The 25,184-nt window shown below is 40.5% G+C and overlaps 1 protein-coding gene across 19 annotated transcripts in view; it reads right to left on the reverse strand.

Moving 5' to 3' along the window:
- ptprf (protein tyrosine phosphatase, receptor type F) overlaps positions 1-25,184 on the reverse strand; it is a 240,375-nt gene that overhangs the window by 16,401 nt on the left and 198,790 nt on the right. For 11 of the 19 annotated variants that reach the window (XM_023335649.1, XM_023335650.1, XM_023335647.1 and 8 more), the window contains 8 exons: positions 24,245-24,256; positions 20,833-20,945; positions 16,738-16,770; positions 14,942-15,039; positions 9,723-9,846; positions 9,393-9,568; positions 1,902-2,021; positions 684-838 (listed from right to left, as the gene is read on the reverse strand). In XM_023335649.1, coding sequence (XP_023191417.1) covers positions 684-838; positions 1,902-2,021; positions 9,393-9,568; positions 9,723-9,846; positions 14,942-15,039; positions 16,738-16,770; positions 20,833-20,945; positions 24,245-24,256 — 831 coding nt within the window. The remainder of the gene's footprint in view (positions 1-683; positions 839-1,901; positions 2,022-9,392; positions 9,569-9,722; positions 9,847-14,941; positions 15,040-16,737; positions 16,771-20,832; positions 20,946-24,244; positions 24,257-25,184) is intronic. The other 8 variants (XM_023335663.1, XM_023335662.1, XM_023335661.1 and 5 more) reach the window with 3 other exon arrangements.

The following is a 25,184-nucleotide window of genomic DNA, read 5'->3' on the forward strand; positions in this document are numbered from 1 at the left end:
ACAACTTTAAACGTTAAAAAAAAAAGTAATGACGCAATTATATTTACAACCACAAAGTGGATTTTATTTTGCACGAGCAGAGTAGAGGGGAATGGATGCACTTTTCAGATGGTGATGGCAGCATCATGCTGTGTGGATGCGTTTTTTCTTATTTTTTTAAAGTCTGCAAATGACTCTCAAAAGGCATGAATCCTTTTACACACTGCTTAAAGTTGGTATGTCACATGAAAATATTCCTGTAAATTACATTAAAGTTTGTGGTTGTAATGTGACAAACTTTGAAAAAGCTTAAGGGATGTGAATACTTTAGCAAGGCACTGTAACAAGATGTAAACTCACTAAACTAGCACTATTGATAAAAGAAAAAGCACTACTTTTTATCACAATACAGAATTCTTTCTTTTTTTTAATGGCTGCTTATGGTACATTTTTTAGGTAATGCATATTTTACCAAAACAAAAAAAACATATGTTGCCATTACTGCTTTATTTATTACTTTAATCTTTAAAATATTATGCAGTGTCTTGCAGACATATTTCTACCCTTTGAGGTTTTTCATATTTCGTCATGTTAGAACCAACAACTGGATTTTATTTGGCGGCATCAGAGTAAACAGGGCTGAACACAAATGGACACCACACTTCTTTCCAGAACTGGAACCAATCATCGGCGGCTTCACCCACCTGCAGTGGACCACCATGGGCCCGGCGTCTGGAGGATTGCAGGCCTTTACTCGCCGTAGGAAGGCCAGGATGGGTGTGGGATACTCGGGCACGCCGTGGTCAGGCCAGGCCATGAACTGGAACTGCCTCACCTCTCTCTTCTCGCTGGAGCCGTTCTGTAGGAGAGCCGAGGTGGGCGGGATTAGGCCGGTGGATATTAATTGGCTGCTTTTTGAGTTTTCATGCCGAGAAGCATTTCTTTTAGCATGAAAAAGGTCATGCTGCTTCCTTGAAAGGAGCTGTACAGTCGAGATTTGAAAAGCACAAGTTGGTCCAAATTCATGTCTTTTCTCTCACACCCTACGAAATTACCCAGCATTGCTGCATGCCATTAACTTTGTCTCTTTCCTGTAGGTTGATTTATTTCTTTCTTCCTTCTGCAGCTATTCTGGGCTCAGACCTCTCATGTACAATTACTGTTCCAGCCAACTTCATGTCTTGTTTACATTTTGTTGGGGGGGGGGGACTCAACAAATTATGTTCTGGACTGACTGAAATGCAGGGTTCACACACTTTCCTACAGTAAAATTCAACCACTTGTCAAGAATTTTCAAGATAAGTTTTCAAACTTTTTCAGAACCACATGTTGGAGATAAAAATAACACAAATGAACTAAAGAAGACAGTTTCAATTCACTATTATATAATACCATTTATTACTGCTAGTAATAATATGTTGTTATAGTATTCTACATTCAACAGCAGAGACAAAGTAAACAAAATATTGGTCTGAGAAAGTTGCAAAAATAAAAGTCTAAAAAGTGTTACTGCTAAGTTTTCTGGAATTTAGCAAATGCAAATAATTTTGATAATTCTCACTGAACTAAAACAAGATAAACTTGATCAGATTTCACTTGAGACAGCGAGAAAATATTATCTTTAAATATCTGGTTTCAACTACAAATAACGCTTTCCAAATTTAGGCTGCACTTTATTACCAAACTGTCCAGTTTGAACATCACACACTCTCAGGGACTTGATGCAGAAATCAAGCACTGATTTAAATCCAATAAGAATCTCCATCCTCATATAGCCTACAGAAATAATGTAGTTTCCCATATAACATGAGACAATTTAAATGTTTCAGTGTTCAAAATGAATAACAGTTTATAGAAAACACTAAATGCTCCAGCCTTCAAAATGTGAGGCAAGAAACATGCAGATTATGCAGGTTTTTTACCTTGTAGAGGGCAAAGGTTCGGACGCTGTAAGTTGCCAGCTCCACAGTGTCCAGCATCGTGACCTGGATCATCCCGTACGTCTCTGTTCCTCGTGACGGCCAGTACTGGTCACACTTCACCTGGCAGGAGCAAGAGAGAGAGAAAAGGCTGCTAACATCCGATACAAGGCGAGACAGAGGCTGTGTGGGATCACGCTGATTAACAAGGAGGAAACATTAAAGAGGTCACATCAAAGGCCCTGTCCACTGTCTAATTAAAAGCTGAAAACTCTGAGTCTGCTCCTGTATCACAGAAACAATGTACACCAGTGAATCAGGCTTTTATACGCACACTCATGTGTGTCTCCATTTGAAGCGGGGTTTCAGATGGGTATTATTAGAAAGGCCCACTTTGTCTCTAACCGGCCTCTGATCATTTTTAATCAGCTAATTGTTTGGTGGTTTGCAGCCCTTTGTCGTGCGTGCTTTAGGGTGGATTTCTGATGGCTGGATTGAATGTGTGGATCTAAATGCCTGGTTCTGCCTGTAATGAAGGGGCAGCACGTTGATTTATTGTACAGCCCTTGATCAACAACAATCCTCAAAGCATTTATTCTGATTTTATGTCAAAATATTACATCATTTTGAAGTGAAAGGAAACTCAGTGTGCCAGTCTTAAATTTATGTACCTAAAATTAAAACCTTAAAATATTATTTTCTTTAAAAGATTAAATTGTCCTGCCAGGACAAAATTTAATACCTGTGATTAACGTATTAAAGGCCAACTTTTTCAATTCTGTGTATGGTATGCTTTTTTTCTAGTGGGACTTTTCTGCCAGGCAAAAGTTTGAGTTGCACGTAAACATCTTCATTGGACAATGTGATTCTAAGGACGAGGCTACTTGTAACCAGCTGCTAATCCTAACTAGCTGGCTAGCTTTTTTGTGTCCACCATGAGTAAGTGCAAATTGTCTGGTTGGCTGGTTTGTACATTTCTGTGGATATATTGGTCTTAAAAAGTCTTATATTTGAGTTGGTGAAACCTGCACCAACTCTAATACCTCTCATACCCCTAAATTAAATCACGTGTAACCAGTTGCCTTCAGAGATCACCTATTTAATAGAGTTTGTGTCTAATTTACACCCCATCCAAACCAGAGGAAAGGACTGTCGTTTTCAAAACACCAGCGTCCACATGGGACTGTTTCCAGAAATGATTTCATTCACATGGAAACACTGAAAACGATCCAAAATGATGTTTTTACCACCTAACGTGTTAAGTGGTGCTAAACATGGAGTATGGGACATGGGCATAAAGCCTCCACATGACGTAAGCGGTAAACACAAGAAAACAAGAATAGTGAACAACTAACCACGAGTGGAGTCCTTTGTAGAACTTTTTAATGAGGTTCTATACTCTCTTCTGACTGCAGCCACAACCTGTATTTTATTTAGGAGCATCGGGGAAGAGAGGATTCAAATGCACTCTGTACTTTTTGGATCTATAGTCGTGGCTCAGGAATAGAGCAGGAACACCAAATATGGAGGCTGTAAGTAAGTCTGCTGGGACCATTAGCTGCTCTTTCTGCCCCCTCTCCAGTCGGGTTACTGTAAATAAAGGCCACCGCTTCCACTGCCCAATTATCCTCCACTTTCTGTTGGTCTACCATATAAAATCCCATTAAAGTTCAAAGGGTGTGAATACTTTTTAAGGGCAACACATGAGCAGAAGTGGACCTTTGATTTGTCTCTCTGCTTTAGCAAGGAGACAGCAGGATTAGAGCAAAGATTGAAGGCTGCTGTGATCTTCACCTTGACATGAACATGACCTCCTCCTCCTCAGATTAATGAACCGCATTACTGCATGTTAGAGGAATGTTGCAGCGGTTTTCAAAAGGCAATGATAAGGCATCTTATGACTCAAAGCAGTGCATGGATCTGCACAATCAATTTCCAGTTAGGTTTTACGGCAATCCACCAATCCAGTTCACCAAAGAGATGAGCCACATCATTATCTCAGCATTTGAAGTTGTTTGATTGGCATTGCCTCTCAGGATGTTTTCAATATGAAACCATTCCTTGTTTATCCTGCCAGATATGTGTTTTTATGACGAAAAACAACTAAATCTTACAGAGTATTTGCTAGTTTCTACTGCAAATATGTTCATACACTTCAAATATGACAAAAACTAACTTACAGAAACACTTCAGCAGGTTTTAAGCCAATAATTCCTTAATATTGGTGAAAAAGTACCAGTTTTAATGGCAGATTATTTCACTTATATCATGGGATAAATGTCTTGTTATAAGTGAAATAATCTGCCATTGGGACCAGCACTTTTTCATCAATTTTAAGAGATTATTGAAGTTTCCACGATGTTTTGTGTTTTTGTAGCACAAGCAGCAGTCACAATTCCCAGCGTTCAAGGCGCTCTGGACGAGATGCTACGAAAACAGGAAACGCTTGTAAATGTGTTAGAATAAGGAGTCATTATAAACAGCTGCAGGAACAAAAAAAACATAAACAAATCAGAAAGCTTTTAATGCCACAACTGCAGGGACTAGAACGTAGAAGGCATTGATTGGGACGCGGCGCGAGGAATGGGATGTGCCGCGGGGTGAACTAATCGTATTGACGCTACAGAGCTGAGCTGACATTTGGAGGCACTTTGGCTGCCTCGGCGAGCTGCTACAAATTGACAAACAAAATGTTCTAAAATTCTTCTGCTCACATTTCACCTCCCCTGGAGACAGCTCCCATTCAGAGGCGGAGGCGGTGCTCGCAGGAGAGAAACTCAATTGAGTGATGGGGAACTGCTTGCACCGCAAACATATGGATTGGCAGTCACCTCTGTAATGAATATCTCTGTGTTGTCTGAGGTTCGGTGGCATGTACTCGCTCATACTGACACACACAGGCTGCGCCATCGTCTACCTTCGCTTTGAACTCTTCTTCTCAGCCTTTTGCAGAAGCCGCAGACCTTTGATCTACACACACGCGCATACAGTGGCTTGTACCTCTGGTCTGATTTCAACCCCTGACCTTTTAAAGTTTTACTCTCTTGTAATGACGGTGCAAGAGGAAGCCAAATCTGCCTGCTGTCAGATCGCATCGTATTTGTTCAGCTCCAGCAGTATTTGGCATAAAGCATTAAGTCTTGCTGGTCGCTGGAGGGTTGACTCATTCGCTCACAGTATGCGTCCGAGGGCATTTTTGCACAGAGAAGTGAGCAAACTATGAGTAATTTATGGAAAGGAAGTTGAAAAATAAACATCTCCTCTGGTAGCTGCTCAAACAACCTTTTGTTAACATTGTGAAGTCAAATAATGGATAACACTGAACTTTTTATGTTTATTTCAACCCTTAAAATAATATTTTGTTTGACTTCAGTTAAAGAACTTCACTCTGAAAAAATTAGAAAAATCCAACCTTTCTTTAATTTTAATCAAGTGATCAAGAGATTTTAAATTAGTAATCTATGCTTTTCTTTTTTTATGGGGCATGAAGCAGATCTTTAAACTTGACTGCTAAGACTAGCAGCTCGTCTAAACTTGCACACATCTACATTCAGAGTAATACAATTTCTTGTAGCCACTGTTCAAAATGGGAAAGACAAGAGAAGGTCTGTAAATTGCTACAAAAATATCTACTCATCTGAAATAGATCATATTTACCGTGAGTAGAATCACTAAAAAGACCAAAACAAGCCTTCATGAGGTAAAAACAGATCTTTAGCAGGAGTGCCAATCATTGTGGAAGGCACCAGATGTGACATAAGCTACAACAAAAATTAAAAGAACTAAGAATGCAACTGCCTGTCTCGTTGTGAAATTATAAGACGTTTAATTTTATTAGCTACTTTCCAAACACTGTTTATTTGCAATGTGATTTGTTAAGACGGTTCCACTTATTAAGTAACGTTTTCTGTGCCGATGCAATTTAATCAGCCTAATCGGCTGTTGGCACAGTGTTGGCGGTCTCACTCTGGAAAGTCTTTAAGGCTCGCAACAAATATTTAATTGTTATTTCACTAAACATTTTCTCTTCATTAGAGTGACGGCTTTAATTGTGATTCATAGGCACAGCTGTTTACAGAGTAACATGATCTAAATAATGTATTAAAAAGCTGAACAATATGGCTTTTTGCAACATCTGTTTGAAACTGGGATTAGCCACAGTCGTGTATTTTGGAAAAGAATCTGATGACTATTTTCAAAATGTGAGACTTTTAGTTTTTGTTTGATGTAGAAAAATTATTTCTATCCATATTTTGTGACTGAAACATTTTATATTTTTGTCTTTCTCATAGCACAGATAATTTCTTTTATTTATCGTATAATATTTAGATATTCCCTTCCTGTAAAAGTGGTATAATTCAATAACTAGTACATATGTAGGAATTTCAATGTATTAAATAAATGTGTTTGCAACTATTAAAATATGTCATTTTAATAAATCCCCAAGTAAATTTTTGATTTTTTTTTAAATAAAATGTTGTAGTTAGATAATTACCAATGCTTTTAACGTATGCTTAAGACAAATTTTAATAAATTATTCTTGTATTTAATTTTTTAGATTCTAATGTTGATTTATTTATTGGATTCATTTTTATTCTTGTGAAATTTTTACATCTAGAAATGTTTTAAGAGTTATTTATGTATTTAATTGTGGCATATTTTGACTTTAATACAGCACAGAACAATAAATTAATTCAATAAAATAAATCCAAACATACAATGAATTCAAGTTCTATCTATTTTTAATCATTTTAACGATGTATTCAATATACCATTTAAAAATTTAGAGAATTATTGATAGAATATTGTTTATTTCATGTATGTGCTTTCAGTTTTACTTACAATATAAATATATTTGTTTGACATGTAATTCAAGCGTTGCATTGTGGGAGATTTGGACCTAAATAGCCAGAGAAGATGATGAAACTCATTTGGTTTAGTTGTTTTGGAGCAGAAACATCTAAAATATGCAGGACTTGTCTCATGTTTGTTTAAATTTGACTAATCCTGGGATCAAAGAGAGACAGCCTGTCTGTAAATTGCCTTTCAGACACACTTCATATATAGAAAGGCATTTGTGAATCCGCCTGTGTGCTCACCATGAAGCCAATGTGTAATAAAAATCTTCTAATCAAACACATCCGCCCCGAAGATATCCTCCAAGGTCCAAATAAAATGAGCTCTGCTCCGCGGAGCTGGAGTGTGGTCATAATTTACCTAAATGATTGATTGCACTGATAGCGCTGAATTAAAACAGATGATGGATTTTTTTTAGGAGGATGAGAAACAATTTAGGTATCTACTTTGACAAAACAATTACTTTCCTGTAGCCTCTGTCTAGACGAACTCCAGGTGATGATACTCTCCTGGAAACCCACATCTAGAGTTTTTCAAAATTAGCTTTTTTTCATTTACATTTTCTGTTACTTGCAGTTATTTTTCTACTCTGGGGACTCCTTCATTAGGGGGCTGTGCACACACTAATAAAGCACCACGTACTGGCAGGACTTCACGCTGTCTGTTTTCCCCCCATGGAATTGGTGAGCATTATTTTCCGATGGTAATTAAATAAATCCGTTCCAGTTTGAAACCTCAAGTTGTCATGCGCTCATTTGTTTTTTGCTTTTATTAGGCGGGGACGTGTTTAACGCTGTGGGGCCACAATCCTCTTTAAGCTTCAACTTTAGAAATCTGATTAGAGCTCTTCGACTTTGGAGGACCAAATTCAGAAAGAGCAACACAAACGAGACTCTGCGACGCCTTCGGTGTACTGTTACAAAAATAAGCAGGCGGCAATCGAGAGTCGAACTCCTGGAGCCGTTTCTAAATAACGACAGAGCCGGTGCTATAATGAAAGTCTAAAAATAACCACAATGTGCTTGTGCGCGCTGTAATTTGGCTGAAAATGTGCTTCCGTTCAGTAGAGAGTGTTGCTCTTATGTACAAAGTTGCATCTCTACCTTCATAAGTGGCAAACAAACAGGAGGGAGAATGGAGCAGCAGCAGTTCAGAGCTGCAGCTCAACGTTTCTTCACATTGAGTGAGATTTTATACAGAAGACTGAGGAGCGACACCGACCAGACAAAGTGGACTTTGAAGTTCTGCTGACTTTGATCTGGTTGACAAATCCAGCCTTAAACAGGGACCGGGTGTCTGTCTGTCTGCCTGCAAACTTTCTCAGGTGTTAAGAGTCCCTCTGCAGAACTGAGTTAGTGTATACCAATATGGCTGGAAAGCTTTCAGGTACTCTGGGGAACAACTGGTTCTGTTGGGCTTTCCCTCTAGTCTCAAATCCAGACTTCATACAAATTTTCTGTTATGAAGTTCAGTTGCTTTGCAGACTGAAATTTCAAAAAGTCAAGGGAGTTTTTGTTTACAGTGGACTGCAGTCTACCCCCCAGTTCAGTAATGGTACTTTTTTCCCCGCTAAATATTCAAAAGGAAATGCTATTTGGAAAACTGCAATACCTGGGCACAATGCTACTTGACATAATATTGGCTGATGTTTACAATGCAACTACTGCAGGTCGATTTAGTCCATTCATTTTCATTGGTGCTGATTGGCTGTGGGCAAAAACAGCAGTAAGCTAGACATATATTAGCTTCTACAGCAGTGAAAACCGCATATTTGGTGTTTGAACTAATACAACAGGCAGTTGTAAGTGTTTTTAAAGGAGTCAAATAAAGAGGGTCCACTGTGATTCTGAAAGTCTGTCCCTTAGTTATGGTTTAGTTATCTGCATGGCTCTACAAACCTTGATTCAACAGAATAGTGAAGCTTGCCTCCGATTAGGTTTTGTGGTCTAAAAGCAGGTTTTCTTTTATCAAGGCCAACTTAAAGGCTTCCTCCACTTCTTTAATGTCAACAAGCTGCATGACTTTTGGAGGTAATTGGCAATTCTGGATTTTATTTAGGAATGTCAGAGTAAACATGGTAGAACTGCAAAAACGCAAAATCTTACCAAGTATATTGTGTCTAGTTTCTAGAGAAAATATTGTAGTAAATAAATAGGACAAAATTAACAAGTAACTTTTCAATAAGATATAAAAGCTCATTTAAGTTATTAACTCTTCACCCTTGCTGAAAAAGTACTGGTTCCACTGGCAGATTATTTCACTCATAAGATGATTTTTTTCCCATGCTACAACTGAAATAATCTGCAGGGGAATCAGTACTTTTTCAGCAATATTAAGAACTCACATATCTTGGTGAAAAGTTACTTCTAAGCTAGCTTTGGCGTATTTCAAGTGTACTAAGATATTTGGTCTAGAAATTAAACTAAAAATACTTGTATTTTTACAGTGTATGGTTAAGATCTGCTTTCTTGTTGGAATACAAAGGGAGATTGCTGTTTATGGATAAAAGTGTCATCTAAACTAAACTGTGAACTGGTGAGCATTTTGTTTAAATGGGTAAAATCAAACCTCTAACCAGTCAGTGTATAACTGAACAATGAGGGAAGTGATGATGCTCTTTACGGTGCTTCTCCTTACCCTCGACTTCTCCTCCAGTCTGGTCATCATGACGATGGTGTTGGACCTCTGCTCCCACACCATTCTCCAGAAGTCGCTCAGTGTCTCCGGCAGAGGCCCCTGAGTGGCGATGTAGGCGTTCTGCTTCCTGTAGCCGTCAATGTAGTTGGCGTTGATGTAGTCGCTGCCTGGAACAGCTGCAGCACAGATGGAAAAAGTGCCAATATAATAAAAAAGTTATGAGAAATCAGACTGAAATACCTCTTAACGCACGTGAAGTAGAGTCTAAATAAACAACCGCCTCGCTCAACAGCAACTGGTGAGGGTTTAAGTGCCTCCACGAGCTCTTACCATCCACAGAGGTGAGGACCACTCTGGAGTGGTCATAAGCGATGACGTTTGCATAGCGATTCTTTGGCTTGTTCACTTCCATGTTGGAGTTCTCCCAGGTAAACTGCTGGCCCGGATCGATGGACTGAGCGAGGACAGGAGAAAGAGGAGCAGAAAGCAAACAGCAGGGAGACAGAGACAGAATGATGATGAGAAAGAGACGGAGAGGTGGGAAGGGGGGCAGAAGCACAAAAGGATACTTGAGTTTTACGTCGGCAGAGAAATGGAGGGAAAATTGCTCTGCTGTCGCTCAGCTAGCAGAGGTGAGCTCCGGACTGCAAAAACCTTTTTACCAGAAAATACTGTTTACCCTCAACATGTCTCTGAAGATTCATCATCTGGCTGGAAAAACCGACATAATGCTGCTTATCCTGCAGCTGCTGCTCCTGGATTATCAGGTTAAAGGCTTGCTTGACATTTGACGTTATTGATGCATGTTAATGAAGAGAAACCTCCAATTGTGCTGATTTAAATCGGTTCCAAAAAGGCCATCACCTACAGCCTGAAATCTAACAATTTCATTGCTTCTTCTCGTCTAATCTTTCTATTTCTGTCGCCTTTCATGTATTGTTGTTCCGCCCGTTCTCCCGTTTCAGGCAATTCTCTCCTTGCGTCATTTGACTCCTGCAGAAGAGGGACGGTGGACTGCATACTTATTGATCCTGGGGAGATATGTGATGGCCTCCAATCCCTTGTTGGATAATGTCACAATGTCTCTCGCTATGCAGCATCGATCCCAACTCTTCCTCCTCACACCACAACCTTGTCTGGTGTTTCCACAGCAAATCCCAACTCCCACCAGCTTTGAACGATGCAGGAGTAAAATATTGCAAAATCATATGCTATGCATGCTGGGAGAACAGGTGAACTTGATGTAAAAAGATTCCAGTTTGATCACATTAACCTCAGAGGTGCATATCTTTGAATTATAATACCACTGAAAGGCTAATTTGTTCAGTATTTCAATACAAAAAAGTTAAACTCATATCATTTAGAGTCATTCCACTCGGAGTGAAATATTTCAAGAACTTTTCTCTCTTTATTGTGGCTTATAGCTTCTAAAACCCTAAAACTCACATTGCCAGAAAATTATGGTGTTATATAAGACCAATAAAATGGGCTTTTAACACTTAATAGTTATGTTATGACCATGTTCTGGTCTAAAGGTCATGAGGAAGACTACTGACATGACAGGTCCAGCAGACAGTTGCTGAAACCCTCTAGACGGACGATAAGCCACAAAATTATTGCTAAAGAAGCTGGCTGCATGCCGAGAGCGATGTATTCAAACATATTCATGGAAAGTTGAGTGGAAGGAAAATATATGGTAGAAAAAAAGGTGAATAAGCAATGGGAATAACTGAAGCCCTTTTTTTCCATGTTAATATATTCCTGATGTGTCTAGAAGCACCACATAATCACACATCAGTAGTCAGTAAGCAACTTGAGGATATGTGCCTCATGTTTTAGATTTCAACCATTCATGCTTTGCTTCACAATCCACAACTTACTTAAGTCTGCAGCCATCTCTGCTTTTCTTTCCACTCAACTTTCCATCAGTTTGCTTACATACAACACTCCAGTCAACAGTATTTCCCACTAAAAGAACCTTTTTGCTGTGAATTTTCATTCGCTGTAAGTTGTGATATTAAAAATGAACTGAAATGACTTGAAATATATCACACTGTGCTTAACAAATCTGTGTAATATACAAATGTTCCTTTTTAAATTGAGGGAAATATTTCTGGCTCTGTTTATTTTTAAAGATGAAGAAGAAGGTAGTCAGCTTCTCTCTGTTGACTTTTGTATTCAAATTGCAGCAACAAATGTAGCAAAATGCCCTGAAAACTGCTTCATCCCTTCTGAAGTCAACGTCTACGTCAACATATAAAATGTGAAGAGTTTATACGCTACAAATCCTTCGTCACATCTACAAATTACTCAGCCGTGTGAGTGGTGGGGGTCGAGACCCGTTGCTGCTGATGAGCTCAGCATTGGCAATTTCTGTGCCTGTGCTCGGCACCATGAAGAAAAAGATTTCATTTGCTGTCAAAATGTGTCATACTCATTTGAGAGCCTGGTGGAGACAGCCGGGCACACAAGAGAGGTTGACAACTAGCAAACAAGTTGGGTAGAAAAGGTGAGGAGCAGATGCCTAAGGTGCTCCCAGTAAAAAACTGAAAATACTTTTAAAGGAACGTAATGATGGCTCTATGACGACTGTGGCGTGAAGTTGCTCCTGGCAATCTAAAAGAGACTGACTGGGAACTTGCACCATGCCTGATTGACAAATTCTGCTCATTACCCAGCATGTTCATTGCTCAGCGTGTTGCGGACTGGAGTCGGCGCCGCGGAAACCAAGTGTCAGGCTGCCTAAAGTGTCGGGGGAGAGGAAGTGGCGAAGCCTCTACAAATTTTGCGCCTTAGGGTACGGCTCGATGGGAGCAGCCGGCGAACGTGACTGTGACAAAGCGCCAGAGTTCTGCCACGGCGCCTCGGTTGGCGCGGAGACGAAGGGCCATCTGCCGGGCCACGGAGGGGGTCTTCCCTTTTTGCAGGGATGGGATGAGAGCCGGGCTGATTGCCCACACGCATTCAGGCTCCTTTCTGTGGTTAGGTTCATTTAAACTAACTCAACGGGCCGGGAGGGCGACGGCCTGGAGAGGCAACACATAAACCGGTTAATTGAGTGCAGAGGTTTACCATGGCCTAATAACCTCTCTAGCTGGCTGTTAAATTTACAGCAGATCACAAGAATGAAAGAAAAAAAAGGGGGGAAAATATACACTAGAATTAAAAATTTAGTTGGTCTAAATAATCTTTGCATAGTTTGCCCCACATTATACACATTAAACCAATAAGGGTTTGGTGTGTGCTTCGGTTTATTTCATATTATTGGGTGTTTTTCTTGTAAAGTGCTTTGAGATGACAGTTTACTGTTAATTGGCGCTACAGAAACAAAATGAATTTCCACTGGAATTCAAAAACAACTAATTATAACAGCAAAGTGACAGATCCAAATTTAGAGTTCTTGCATTAAACAATATCAGTTTTAGTAATGTGTGCTACAAATCCCTTGTTTAGACATGATTGTTTATTGGTTTCACTGCTATCAATACTTTACACAACCAGGTCTGAATTTGTGGTCTCCTCTTTTCAGCTCAAGATAAAAGTTTTCTATGGGTTTTAGAACTGGACACCAGGGTGGCGGTTGATTTTGTGAACCATTTCAAAACCATTATCATTGTGATAAAAGCCTAAATAAGGATCTTTGGCAAGTTTTCCGAGTGGAAATTTGCTTCAATTACATTTATTTCAAAACAAAACAAAACAAAACAGGGACTTAGTTAATAATTAGTTTTTATGTTGGAATTTTTTGCCCAATGAATAAATTAAGTCATATTATTATTAGACTTTATATTAAAGTTTGAATTTTGCATAATTTTGTGTTACTGCAAGAAAAGATGTACATATTTTAACTCTTTTTACACAACTTGACCAGCGGAGCCAAACAAATTTGGCCACATGGCCTGTTTTGGACGATAATTAGTCATTAGTCTTTTGCAATCCTGCTTGAGTGTTTAAGCAAGGACAAGATTCTAAGTTACTGTTGGCAGACAGCATATTTACAGTGATGCAAAAAAACTAAGAAAAACTATTTCTACACACATTTAGGAAACCTTCGATGTTCAGCTGAACAAGTCAACCTAATTAGATTTCTTAGCTTCAACCGTAACAACAGTTTTGGGCTCATTTGGGCAACTTTACAAATTAATTTCTTACTTAATCTTTGTGACAACATGTTTAACAGTTTTATAGTACTGCTACTTTCTTTATACCAAAAGGCAGGAAAACTCTTTCTTGAAAGAGAACTAGGGCTTTGCGAGATGAAATACTAATCAACTGAAAAACAATGTATTAATTTTAAAAAAACCTTTCAGCATTTTGTTGGAAATTACTGCAACAGAAAATATCTGTAGCATATTTGTAGCTTTTTGTAGCTGCGCATGTGTTTTGTAATCAAAATGTGGTATTCAGTGTTCTCCTGGATCAGAATAGACAAGGATTGTCGTCCAATAATATTGTTAGTTTTTTTTAAAGTAATATCTTTAACTAAAATTTATCATGACAGCGATAAATAAAAATTCTTATAAGAAATCTTGGACGGTAAATGATAAACGACACGATAAATACCCATCCTGAAAGGTGAAAGGTGCAGCGATCCTACCTCTGAGTTTTTCGCCTCGTCCAAAGCATCTGCGGCTAACTGGCTAAGCTAGTGACCAGATTTTGTCTGCTTTATTTTTAAATGAGTATTAGCAGTGTGACGAAAGTATGAGCGCAAGTGTACTTAAATTAAAGTCTGGATTTTACCTATGCTTTTCAATTAGATTATGTAATTGCAATAAAACATAAATTTACTCCAATAATACCAATAATTGTGGCCAATGCTGTTAATGTTATTCTTAGAAATATTAGACTGCAGCACAACTTTTCTAGACTTAGAAACATCGGTCACAAGCAGTGATATAGGGAAGAACACGAGCTTCTAGATAAAAGCCAAGATCCACAACCTTTCCGACCGCCTTGTTGGAACCAACATTTGAGCAGCCCTGATTAGAGCAGACAGATCCAACAATCTGAGCAAATAAATAAAAGACAAATCGTGTTTTTCTGTATTCAAGGATGCCTCTCTTCTTCATCTAGCCATGCTCCGAACCCCAAACCAACTATGTACCACTTTAAATGCAAATTTGCTCCCTCCCCCCTCTTCTTCTTCTTTTTTTTATTCTTTCTGGCGAAGAAGAACACTGACAACAGATAATCCCTCACCGAGTTGCAGCAGAGAGACCTCCTGCACACCTCCCCAACCCTCTCAGAAAAATCCCCATTCTTCTGGGATGCAGCAAGACGAACACAGATTGCTTAAGCGACTTGCCACCTGCTAGGTTTGTGAAAAAGCATCTAGCAGCATTTAATGTAAGTGTTGGTTTCCTAGTGGGTTTGGTAATAGAGTTGTGAAAATGACTGAAGAACATCTATGTAAGAAGTCTCCCATAACCCATTAGAATACATGCATATGAGATCAAAAAGGGGGAAAAAAAGGGGCCTTGCTGATCATACAAGGAAATCCATTTATATACTTGAAAGAGGAGGAATCAGGAAAGCTTTGCTCTTACCTCATACTCCTGGGAGAAGCGGAGGCCGTCGTTGGCCTTAAGTCTCTCTATGTGGTCAGCCAGGTCAATGACAGGAATTGGTGGGTGTTCCCTCATTCCTGGAGGAAGGAGCAGAGAGAGAAAGAGTGAGAAATGGCATCCAACCTGCCCAGAAACAAACGGTCAGACCGCAAGGTGAGTGAGGCTGCCGGTGGGACCATGAGGTGGCTGTGACAGTGAGGAGAGTGCAAGATTTTCAACAACGCATGAGGAGACAGGAAAACAGGTTGGTGACATTTTGGTGATGTCGTCATGCCAAACGTGGGGGACAGAAGTGGGACTGGCACGGAGATGCACATGAGTGGAGTGGGTAAGCATGCTTCTTGAAGGAAGCGTGAAGCAGACATCTCTCCGGCCAGTGGTAGAGGTGGTGGTGGAGACGCAGCAGGGACCCACAAGCCTCTACAGATCAGACACACTGTCACTCCGTACCATGAGAAGGGAAGAAACTGACTGGTCACCAGCCAAAACTCATTTCTTTGAAATCCCTTTTCCTACAATAGGCTGTCTTTCGGCCCCGCCTGGAGCGCTTGGGCTGGATTAATTTCAAACAACCCCCCTGCTGCTCTCTAGCTTCCTCATCATTGGGTTATTGGATGATTTATTGCTAATCTACCGACACAAATTCATCCTGTGCTTCTGAACTTGGAGAGGCACTTAAAGGAACTCGCAGTTCATGCCTTACATTTACATGCACTCATCTCCGGCATGGATATTACCAAATTTTGGGCTTTTACTGACAAAATTTGGACAGCTCTTTTTCAGGATGATGATACAACTTTGATTAATTTTAATAACAGAAATTGGGTTCACAAGTTTGAACTTATGCCAGGACTCAAATAGGAGAACAACCCAAACCTCACAAGAACTGTTGTGGAACGAATAAAGATGGATAAAATTAAGCATCTAGAATGACTCTCTGAAAATTCTATTGAAAAGTTAACTCCATAAGTAACAATTCAGAGTAAATTTATATGCTTATGTAACTCAGAATTAGAGAAAAACTTAAATAAAAACTTGTTTTGCCTGTTCATTGAATATATTTGTGATATCATCCTTAAAAGAAGAGCTGCGTAAAACATTGGAATATATAAATGCCCTTCAAGCTGATGATGGCTGTATGTAAACCTCTGACAGGCATTTTGTACCTGTATATTTAAATGAATACAACACATGGACAACCTGTGAGGTTAAACCATGGATTATTGTTAACCTCACACAGTGCAGACACTTTAAAAGGGTCTTTAGCTGAGCGCATCTGTGAGGTCAAGGGTCAGGCTTTCAGGTGACAGACCTTTGCAAGCTTTTTATTGCATTAATGCTAATGGCTGATGGCCACTTTACAAGATGAGGCCCGACCCATTACGCAAATTTAATCTTATCTCACCGAGGGGCCACTGAGCGCATTACCATCAGTGTGTGCGTGGTTGTGCGCGTCTTTTACGGCTACGTTTTGGTTAAATGGAGGGTGAAGCCATTGATAACAAGGCTAATGTACAACAAGTGCAACTGTCCGCACTGCTCAACTATCCATGAAACCATGCAGGCCTCTGCTGCCGCATCATAAAGGTGATGTGGGAAAGTTCACAGCCAGTGGAAGGCCATTGGCGCATCCTTGGAGTGCCAGAGGCAACAAGCTTGTAAGCTTGTGATGTCTGTCAGGATTGCATCAGGGGAATGGGTTCAGGAGCGAGCGAGTGAAGAAGAAAAAGACTGCATGTGTGGGAAGTATGCTTTAGGTGAGAAAACAGACTAACTTGGAGTGTTGGGGCAGCGATGAGTGCTGGGACCTGTTGAGAGAGGAGAGTAAAAGCAGGGAGGAAGTAGAAGACTTGATCAATGGAGGAGGCTCAGGATCACACTCTGGCCAGGCTGGATCTGCACATAACCTATGGAGCTAGTTAACTCGGAACAGCAGATGGTGATGACCCATCTCTGGGCAATTTGGCCAGCTGAATACAAGGGAAACAGGGCTCAACCTAAAGAAACTCTCCTGTGACGTCACGTATAGAGTCATGAACCACTGGCTAAATGGAGATACAGTATTTCTACAAATGTTTAGACCTTTTAAAGCTTTCCACAACTTGCTTTATTTGGATTTTATGTGGTAAACCAACACATAACTGGATGTGTCAGTACTTTCTAGAACCACTTTTTGCTACAACTACAGCTGCAAGTAAGGTTGGATGACATGGCTGAAAAATGTATCACGGTATAAGCATTTTATATTAGTCAATAATAATAATTGTTTTTTATTTTAAGTCTGTGAAATACTGCCAAACTAGTGGCATAACTTTCTTGTTTTATGCTGCAGTTTTCACTCAATGGCGTTGTTTATTTAAGCAGTTATGAGGCAATTGGCAAAACCTGGAATTCAACAGATTGTTGCTAGGTAACCACAAGTTACTTCACAGGATGTTGCTTGGTAACCAAACAGTGAGAAAGTTAGTTGATGCCACCAGGTTTTATTAGCCAACAGTGAGAGGTTGAGCGGCTAGATATTGATCACGTGTCTATCGCAAAATTGTTATAGATTTATTGTCCAGCCCTAGTTGCAGGTCTTTCTGAATGTGTCTCTACCAACTCTCAACATCCAATTTGTCCGCTCTGCTTTGTAAAACAACTCAAGCTCAGACTTCATGGAGAGGAGCCACAATTTCTGCTGCAAACGATTGATATAATTAGGTCTGGACTTTGATCTTATTTTAAACCCACAAAGCAGTCAGAAAAGAACATTTATATTGCATTTGAATAAAAAACACAGACAGGTACGAGTGTTTGCAGTCAGACTAATACTGAAGTTGAAAACTGCAAAAAGGAGGCAAACAATGATAAAAAAGAGGCTAATTTGCTTTATTATAAGAGCTTGAAAACATCCTAAAAGGCATCATTAAAAGAGAAGTCTTTGACTGAGATTTAACAGAAATTGTACCTTTCTGAAAAGACTCAGTGGGTTGTGTTTGTTCTTTTCCAAATTGTGGCAATAAAGCGTGGAACGCTCACCAAAATGACACCTGCTTTGTGCAGAAAAGAGGTAATTTCATAAGCTGAAATTCACCCTCTCTGTTTCTCAACTCGCTGCCTCAATCCTCCTCAATTTGCACCAACTCTAATTTTAACTCTTCCAGCTAAAACAGCCGCTGATGACCAGCCCATGTACACAGGGATTGTTTTTATTTCAACCAGAAAAACACATTTGCTCGCTGTTTTGTGCAAGGACTTTATTACAGATATAATGATCAAGTCAAATTAAAATTATTATGAATCCTTTCAGTTGCAAACATTGCTTTGCAAAACAAAATGTAATCAAATAGCAGATGTTCAGCAGATGCTTCATTTATTAACATCCTAAATGGAAATATGTTTGTGTCGATAAAAAAATATCATCCAAATTTAAGAGACAGGGGGCTTATATTAATCCTCCTTTCTTTTCTTTCCTTTTTAGTGTCCTACCTCCCTACTTTATGTACTGCCTCTCCTTGTACCCTTTTTGTGTTCTCCATCCCTTCCTTGCACTCTTCTTTGAGAACTACTTCTGTCCTTGTATCCTCAGTTTGGCCTACTATCCTCCCTTGCATCCTCCTTTGGGTCCTCCTCTCTTACTTGCATCCTCTTTTGTGTCGTTCCTCCCTTGCATCCTTCTGTATGTCCTTACATCCTTGCCTTGAATCCTTCTTTGTGTCCTTACTCCCTTACATCATTCTTTGTCTCCCCCCCTTTCCTTGCACCCTTCTTTTTGTCCTACATTCCTTCCTTGTATCCTTCTTTGTGCCCTATTTCTCTGGTAGCAAACACCTTTTTGTCCCTCCTCTCTCCTTGCATCCTTCTTTTTGCCCTACATTTCTTCCATGGATCCTTTTTTGTGTCCTCCTTCTCTGGTTGCATCCTTCTGTATGTCCTTACATCCCTTCCTCGCATCCTTTTTTGTGCCCCATTTCTCTGGTTGCATACTTTTATGTGTCTTTCCTTTCTTCATGTCCTACGTCCCTTCCTTCCCTCCTTCTTTGATCACTACCTCTGTTCTTGCATCCTTCTTTGTGTCCTTCATCCCTTCCTTGCAACCTTTTTTTTTTATTGTGCATTACATCCTTTTTCCCTTGCATCCTTTCTTTCTACCACTCTTACTTCCTTTTCATTGTTTTATATTTTGTGAACATAAAGAACTCAGTTCTGGAAAGTTGGGATGGAAAACTTTGGTTTCTTTACATGAAAACCGTGTATGAAATCATTTCCTTAATCTCATTCTACTGTCCCTCTGCAAGTTGTCCCTAAATCCTTCATCAGGCTTTCAAAGGTAGACACTGAACAAGGTTCGTCAATGATGAAGCAGGTCAGTACCTCCTGCTGCACCAAAAGGGGCAGAAGACATCTGTCAGAAATAAGCAACGCCGACCCAACAACAATCAGAATCAGAGAGGGAACGTTCACCTGCTGGGAACGAATTAAAGGCAGGAAGAGAGAGAGAGAGGATGAAGGCTGCGGCTGTTCAATATTCACCCGGCTCCGAGTCTCATACGATTTCACCATCTAGACGGAGCCTCGGTGGTTTTCGATAATCACCACACTTGAAGCTACACATAGAGGCGGTGAGGGAGGAATAGAAGGAAATAAGTGTTGACGTACAGAGAGAGTGAGAGGGGAGAGAACGAGAGGAAAAGAAAAGAGATTACCCTACAGGGGGAAATGGAAGACAAAAGGCGAGAGAGGTGGAGTGGGAGGACGGCAGAACGGGGCTCTTTCAAAGTGGCGGCACTGCTTAATTCCACTGCAGGGGTTCAAAGGGCTGTGTGTGTGTGTGTATGGCAAATGGGATCTTTAATAACCCGTGAGAAAGGACTACACACACACACACACACACCAAGGGACGCACAGTCAGACGCGTGCACCGGGGCTGACATTTTCCCTCAGCTCTATTGTTCCCTGGGCCCAGCTCACCTTGACATCAGAGGCAGCAGGACTCATTACCAGCTGGGGGGAGAGATGAGCGAGCACCAGGGGAGGAGGAGGAGGAAGACCAGGAGGAAACAGGAGGAAGGCTGATGCTGCAGAAGTCTCCCCCACCTTCCTCCTCCATCCTCCACTTCACTGCTGCGTGCGTGTGGACAGAATCTGAATCTCCTCATCCTGACTTGACTCGAACTGTCAGCTAGCCATGATAGCCACAAAAAATTAAGCTCAGCTTCACAAAGAATGAGCTTTCGTTTCTTTTCCCCCCTGAATCTGTGAAACTAACAACCTAAAATCAGCAGGTCATGTCAAGGTCAAAAAATAATCAACAGATGAATGGAAGATATAATAAGAATCCAGTTTGAACGTAAAAAAAGGAGAAATTATATTGACATTGAGGAACAACATGGAAGCTTTGTGTGTATCTTTTTCACAGCTTATGAAGGACTAAATGCAGAACACTGCAAAAATACAAAACCTTACCATGTATTTTTTGACTAGTTTCTACTGCAAATATCTCAGTACACTTGAAATAAGACAAAGCTAACTTACAAGTAACTTTTGAGCAAGGCATACAAGATATATATTCTTTAATGTTAATGAAAAAGTACTAGTTCAACTGGGAGATTATTTCTCTTATAACATGAGAAAAATGTCTTGTTATAAGTGAAAAAAATCAACCAATAGAACTAGTTCTTTTTTTATTAATATTAAAGAATTATTGACTTACAACAAGCTCCTATATCGTTGGTGATGCTCTACTTTGTGTTGACGAAATCCCAATAAAATCCACTGAAGTTTGTAGTTAAAATGTGACAAAATGTAGGAAAGTTTTAGGCTATTAGACGAATTATTTGTAAAACCCAACTTGACTGAGACGGGATTGTTGTGGAGTTATTAATCACCTGGGGTTTGGTAGTTGAGTCGTCTCATCTCTACGGGGTCGGAGGAGTTGCCCAGCAGCGAGTCCTTCACGCCGCCTGAGTGCTCATCTTTCGGTAAAGGTGACGCCCGCTTTCTGCAGAAGCAAAAGGAGAAAACAAGGCGATGAATTCACCCTGCTAGTATTGTCTTGTCTGAAATAAATAAATAGATGAAAAAAGCTCTAATTTAGTCATCTGTTTTGCAGGAAAACTCTTAAGCAGAAATGACAGGATGATTTAAAATGACATTAATAATTACTATATGCACACACTTTGACTCATTTGCACGCTTGATGAGGTTAATGGTGCATTTAATGGCTCTCGAAGCTACTTCTAAGGACAGGAAACTCAAGAGACAGTGGGGGCCAGGGGTCTCATTCCCATTAGTTTGAAAGGAAACTTGAATTTAATATGTTTGAAGAAGCACCATAATTTTGCCGGAGTGGGCTAGGTTGCGTTTGTTGCTGGATCAGTGACAGCTGCTGTGTGGAAACGTGAGTATGTGTTTGCAGAGATTTAAATGTGTGCTGCGGTGGCTGCTGCTGCTTGCAGGCGTGTGCGTGTGTGTGTGCTAACAACACATTGTGTTTACTGGTTTCCCAGATTGAGAGGAAAACAGGCGGCTGCTGTAATTAGCTCATCAGCTGGGTGGCACAACACTGGATAATTAGACCAGTTCTGCAGCACCTGTGCTGCCAGGCCCGGCCGCGCCGCATCCAGCAGAACAGAGCAGCGTCGCTTGGACCGGCTTAGCGCAGCCAACCATAGGTTCGTCCATCAGGCAGAGGAAAGTAACAGCAAACGCAGCCTTGCCTGTATTCAGACACCCAGCATCTGTTGACACGCAAACAGGCAAACAGATGCACACACACACGCTCACGCACACACGTACAGCTGCAGACTCGCAAACCTCCTGACAGCAAATGGAAATGGGCAGAAAGAAGCATCAGGGCGCCCCGTGGAAATTTCACATCTCATTGCACTCCATTTGCAAGTGGCGAGCATGGTTTTAAGAAGGAGCGGGGGCCTTCTGTCGAGGCGCGTCGTGGCGAGAATACACAAAGTCTGCGATGCACGGCAAGCCTTAACCTGGTCCTCTCCTCCTCCACCCCCCTCCGCTCTGCTGCCGGGCCTCGGACCTCACCGCCACCTGTTATCTCTTGCTGCAGGGGCTTAAGCTAATGCTGCAGGCATGACAGCTAATCTCTGACAAGCATCTCCTCCTTTCCAGCCGAGAGCTGAGCCAGACCGTGTCCAGTTTTACCCGGAGATCGCTGCTGGTGCCGTGCAAGGCAGAGGAGCGGGGGTGGGTTGTGAGGGTCTATGAGGTGTCCGAACTTTTTGGCATGGGGGCCAAAAAATGTCAACTATTTTTTGTTTTTTTATAATTGCAAAAACTATTTTACTATTAAGAAGGTTTGTCTGCTAAATAAACAACAAACTAAACAGTATTTATTGGAAATAAGCAAAGCACTTAGATTTCTGTAGACAATCTTTCAGGTTGAATATCTTTTTCTAGATGTGTCTTTTAAGCAAAAAGAATAGGATTTTGCTCGCTCTTGCTTTATTTTGCCAAGCTTATTAAATGTCTCTATTTCACTTAAAGCTCCTGGATGCTTTAGATCACCATTACTAATAAATTGAAATTAAAAGCAAAAACCTTGATGAATATTTTCTGTTGCACCTTACATTTTCTATTTTAAGCTTCTAATTGCATATTTTCCTAAAGGCTTGGCATCAGGGAAAATTTCACCATAACCTTGTTTTTAAATGTGTATCTGCATTAACTGTCTGAACTGGCAAACCAAATTGAGGCTATTCTTGAACTGTGCTCAAGGGCAGTCTAAAATTGACCCAATGGCTACAAATGGCCCCCCGCTCACACTTTAGATACCCTCTATGATGTAACGCAGAGGTCAAACGCAAGGTCCGGGGGCCAAATGTGGCCCACCGTAGCTTTTTATGTGGCGGTTGAGGCTACTGGTGGCTAGCTACTCATAAGCCCTTGTTTAGTTAGAAAAGGTATATTAGCAGCTTTATTAACAAAAACCCTCGGTTCTGACTCCTGCAGTGGAAACGAAGGGAGGGGAAAAACTAGCTAGCTGGCTCAAAAAGTGAGCTAGCTAGCTAGCTTTTTTGCGTCTGTCATGGTTTAAGTGCAAATTTATGGCTAGTTGGCTGGACAATGTTCGCTTTTGCCATTGGATCATTTCTGTTCCATTCATTCTGTGCAAAAATGCTTGGCACTACAGCTGTTAAGGATCTCTCATTTCTGTGGTGATAAAGGTCTTAAATTTTACTCATAATGGTCTTAAAAAGGTCTTAGATTTAATTTAATTTATGTCCATCTGTTCTATAAAATGAAAACCATAAAAAACCATATTTTTATTTCCATTTTTAGGTTTAAGAATGCTGTATGTAAAGTTAAACTTTTAACTTTTGCGTAATGAAAAAAAACCCCAACTAAAATTAGTTATTCTGTTGTGGAATTTCTGCAGGATTTGCTAGAAACAGCAAACCTTCTAACACTAGCTTTTCTAACACCATTTATCTACATAAATACCTATTATTTCTGTATAATTTTGGAGTTCAGGTTTGTACTTATAACGTGACAGAATGTGGAGATATGAATAGTTTTGCAGTGCTCTGCACCCTCTGACCCAGTGATGCTTTGGTGCTGCTGCATAGTAAACATTTCAGAAAATCCATGTGGGGTTTTCCATTTCTGGCTCAAAATGAGACTGAGGACAAGTGAAAACACGAGTACACAGAGTGTGAGGTACCGAGGAGTCTTAATGAGGGTAGAACCGGGCCCTTTGTTGAGTCTCCTGCCACCAGGAAGCAGAGAGATGCAAAAAAAAAGGGCTAAAAGTGGAGGAAAAGTGTCTCAGTGGAAAATGTCAGCCTAAAAAATGAGGACGTGTTTTTTTGAGCAGTCTACCCCCTCCAAAACCCCCACCTCCAATGTCTGGCATTTACTTCACAATGGCCCATTCAGCAGCAGGTGATGCCTTGGCATATTCAGATGGGCCCAATCTTGGAGGGGCACACTGTGACTTGCTGGATAATGAAACACAGCATGGAGACAAACCATGGCAGACAGGACAATCTGAGGAGGAACGCTGGCTCTAGATGTGGAACATGCACTGGTACACGGACGTGACCCGGGGGTTCCCTCAACCTCAGCTGTCAGGGGGTGTAGAGTCAGCTGCTTCGACTTGTAAACCTCACCAAATTGGAGCAGATAACCGCTTGATTTCGTTTTATTCCTGTTCTGCTTAAATGTCCTTTTTTGTGCTTTCAGCAGCTAACTTTGCACCCCTCCTGAGCTCATGAAACAAATAAGAACAAGTAGTGGTGCATGAAGTTATGATGCAACGCTCAGAGTACCCACCTTTCCTGCTTGCTGCATTCACAGGGGCAAGAAACAAAAGATAGAGGGGGAGGAGTTAATGTGTAATAGCTATTCATGAACTAAAAATATCAACAACTTGAAAGCACAAGGAGAGAGAGAGGAGAAAAAAGAGAATAACAGTTGCAGGAGGGAGGCTTTTGTAGAACAGGCTCATCACTGTTTGCTGCTGTGCTCTGCAGGAAGCAATAACAACCAGAGCTAGAGTGTGATTATTCCTATGCACATTTACCGCCAGTCCACAGTGAAAAGGCCACACAGCCACCTCCCCACAGTCCCTGCTGTCAATCAGCATCCACACAGAGAAAGGGACTTCCACACAAGAGGATGTGCTACTCAGCAGCGAGCTGTCTCAAGGCCTATTATTAACCGGCGGCTCTTTAAGTCTGCCGGAGACAGCTGCTGCACAGGCTGCCGATGGCAGCTCGGGGAGGCAGGTATGATGCGAGACGCAGAATCTGTAATGGAGCTGCCAGGACGAGGAAGAACGAGGGACTTAATCAGCAGGAAGGGAAGGGAGGTAAATAAGGAACTGCAGGTTCAAATGGGATCCCTGCAAATGTCCACATCACTATTTTAACTGCATTTTTTATTATGTTAATATTAGGGCCGGAACAATCAATCGTGATTAATCAATTACAGAATAAATCGTTAGCTAATTTAGTAATTGATTAATCGTTAGATGGAGCATAATGACTCTAAAAAAGGCCATTTACTGAAAGAACAACAGACTACAAGACGTAATTAAGCCAAAACTGTATAAAAAATATATACAAATTCTGTACTTAGAATAAAAAGCCTTATTTGTTTGTTAATATTTTCTACTCCAAACACCTCAAGAAGCATAGTTTTAGCTTCACCTGGTTCAAATTCTGTTAAAAAAGAGAAACTGTTGCTAACCACCTTTTGTTATCCAATTATT

This window comes from Xiphophorus maculatus, chromosome 6 (genome assembly GCF_002775205.1).
Source record: "Xiphophorus maculatus strain JP 163 A chromosome 6, X_maculatus-5.0-male, whole genome shotgun sequence".
Taxonomy (NCBI): Eukaryota; Metazoa; Chordata; class Actinopteri; order Cyprinodontiformes; family Poeciliidae; genus Xiphophorus; species Xiphophorus maculatus.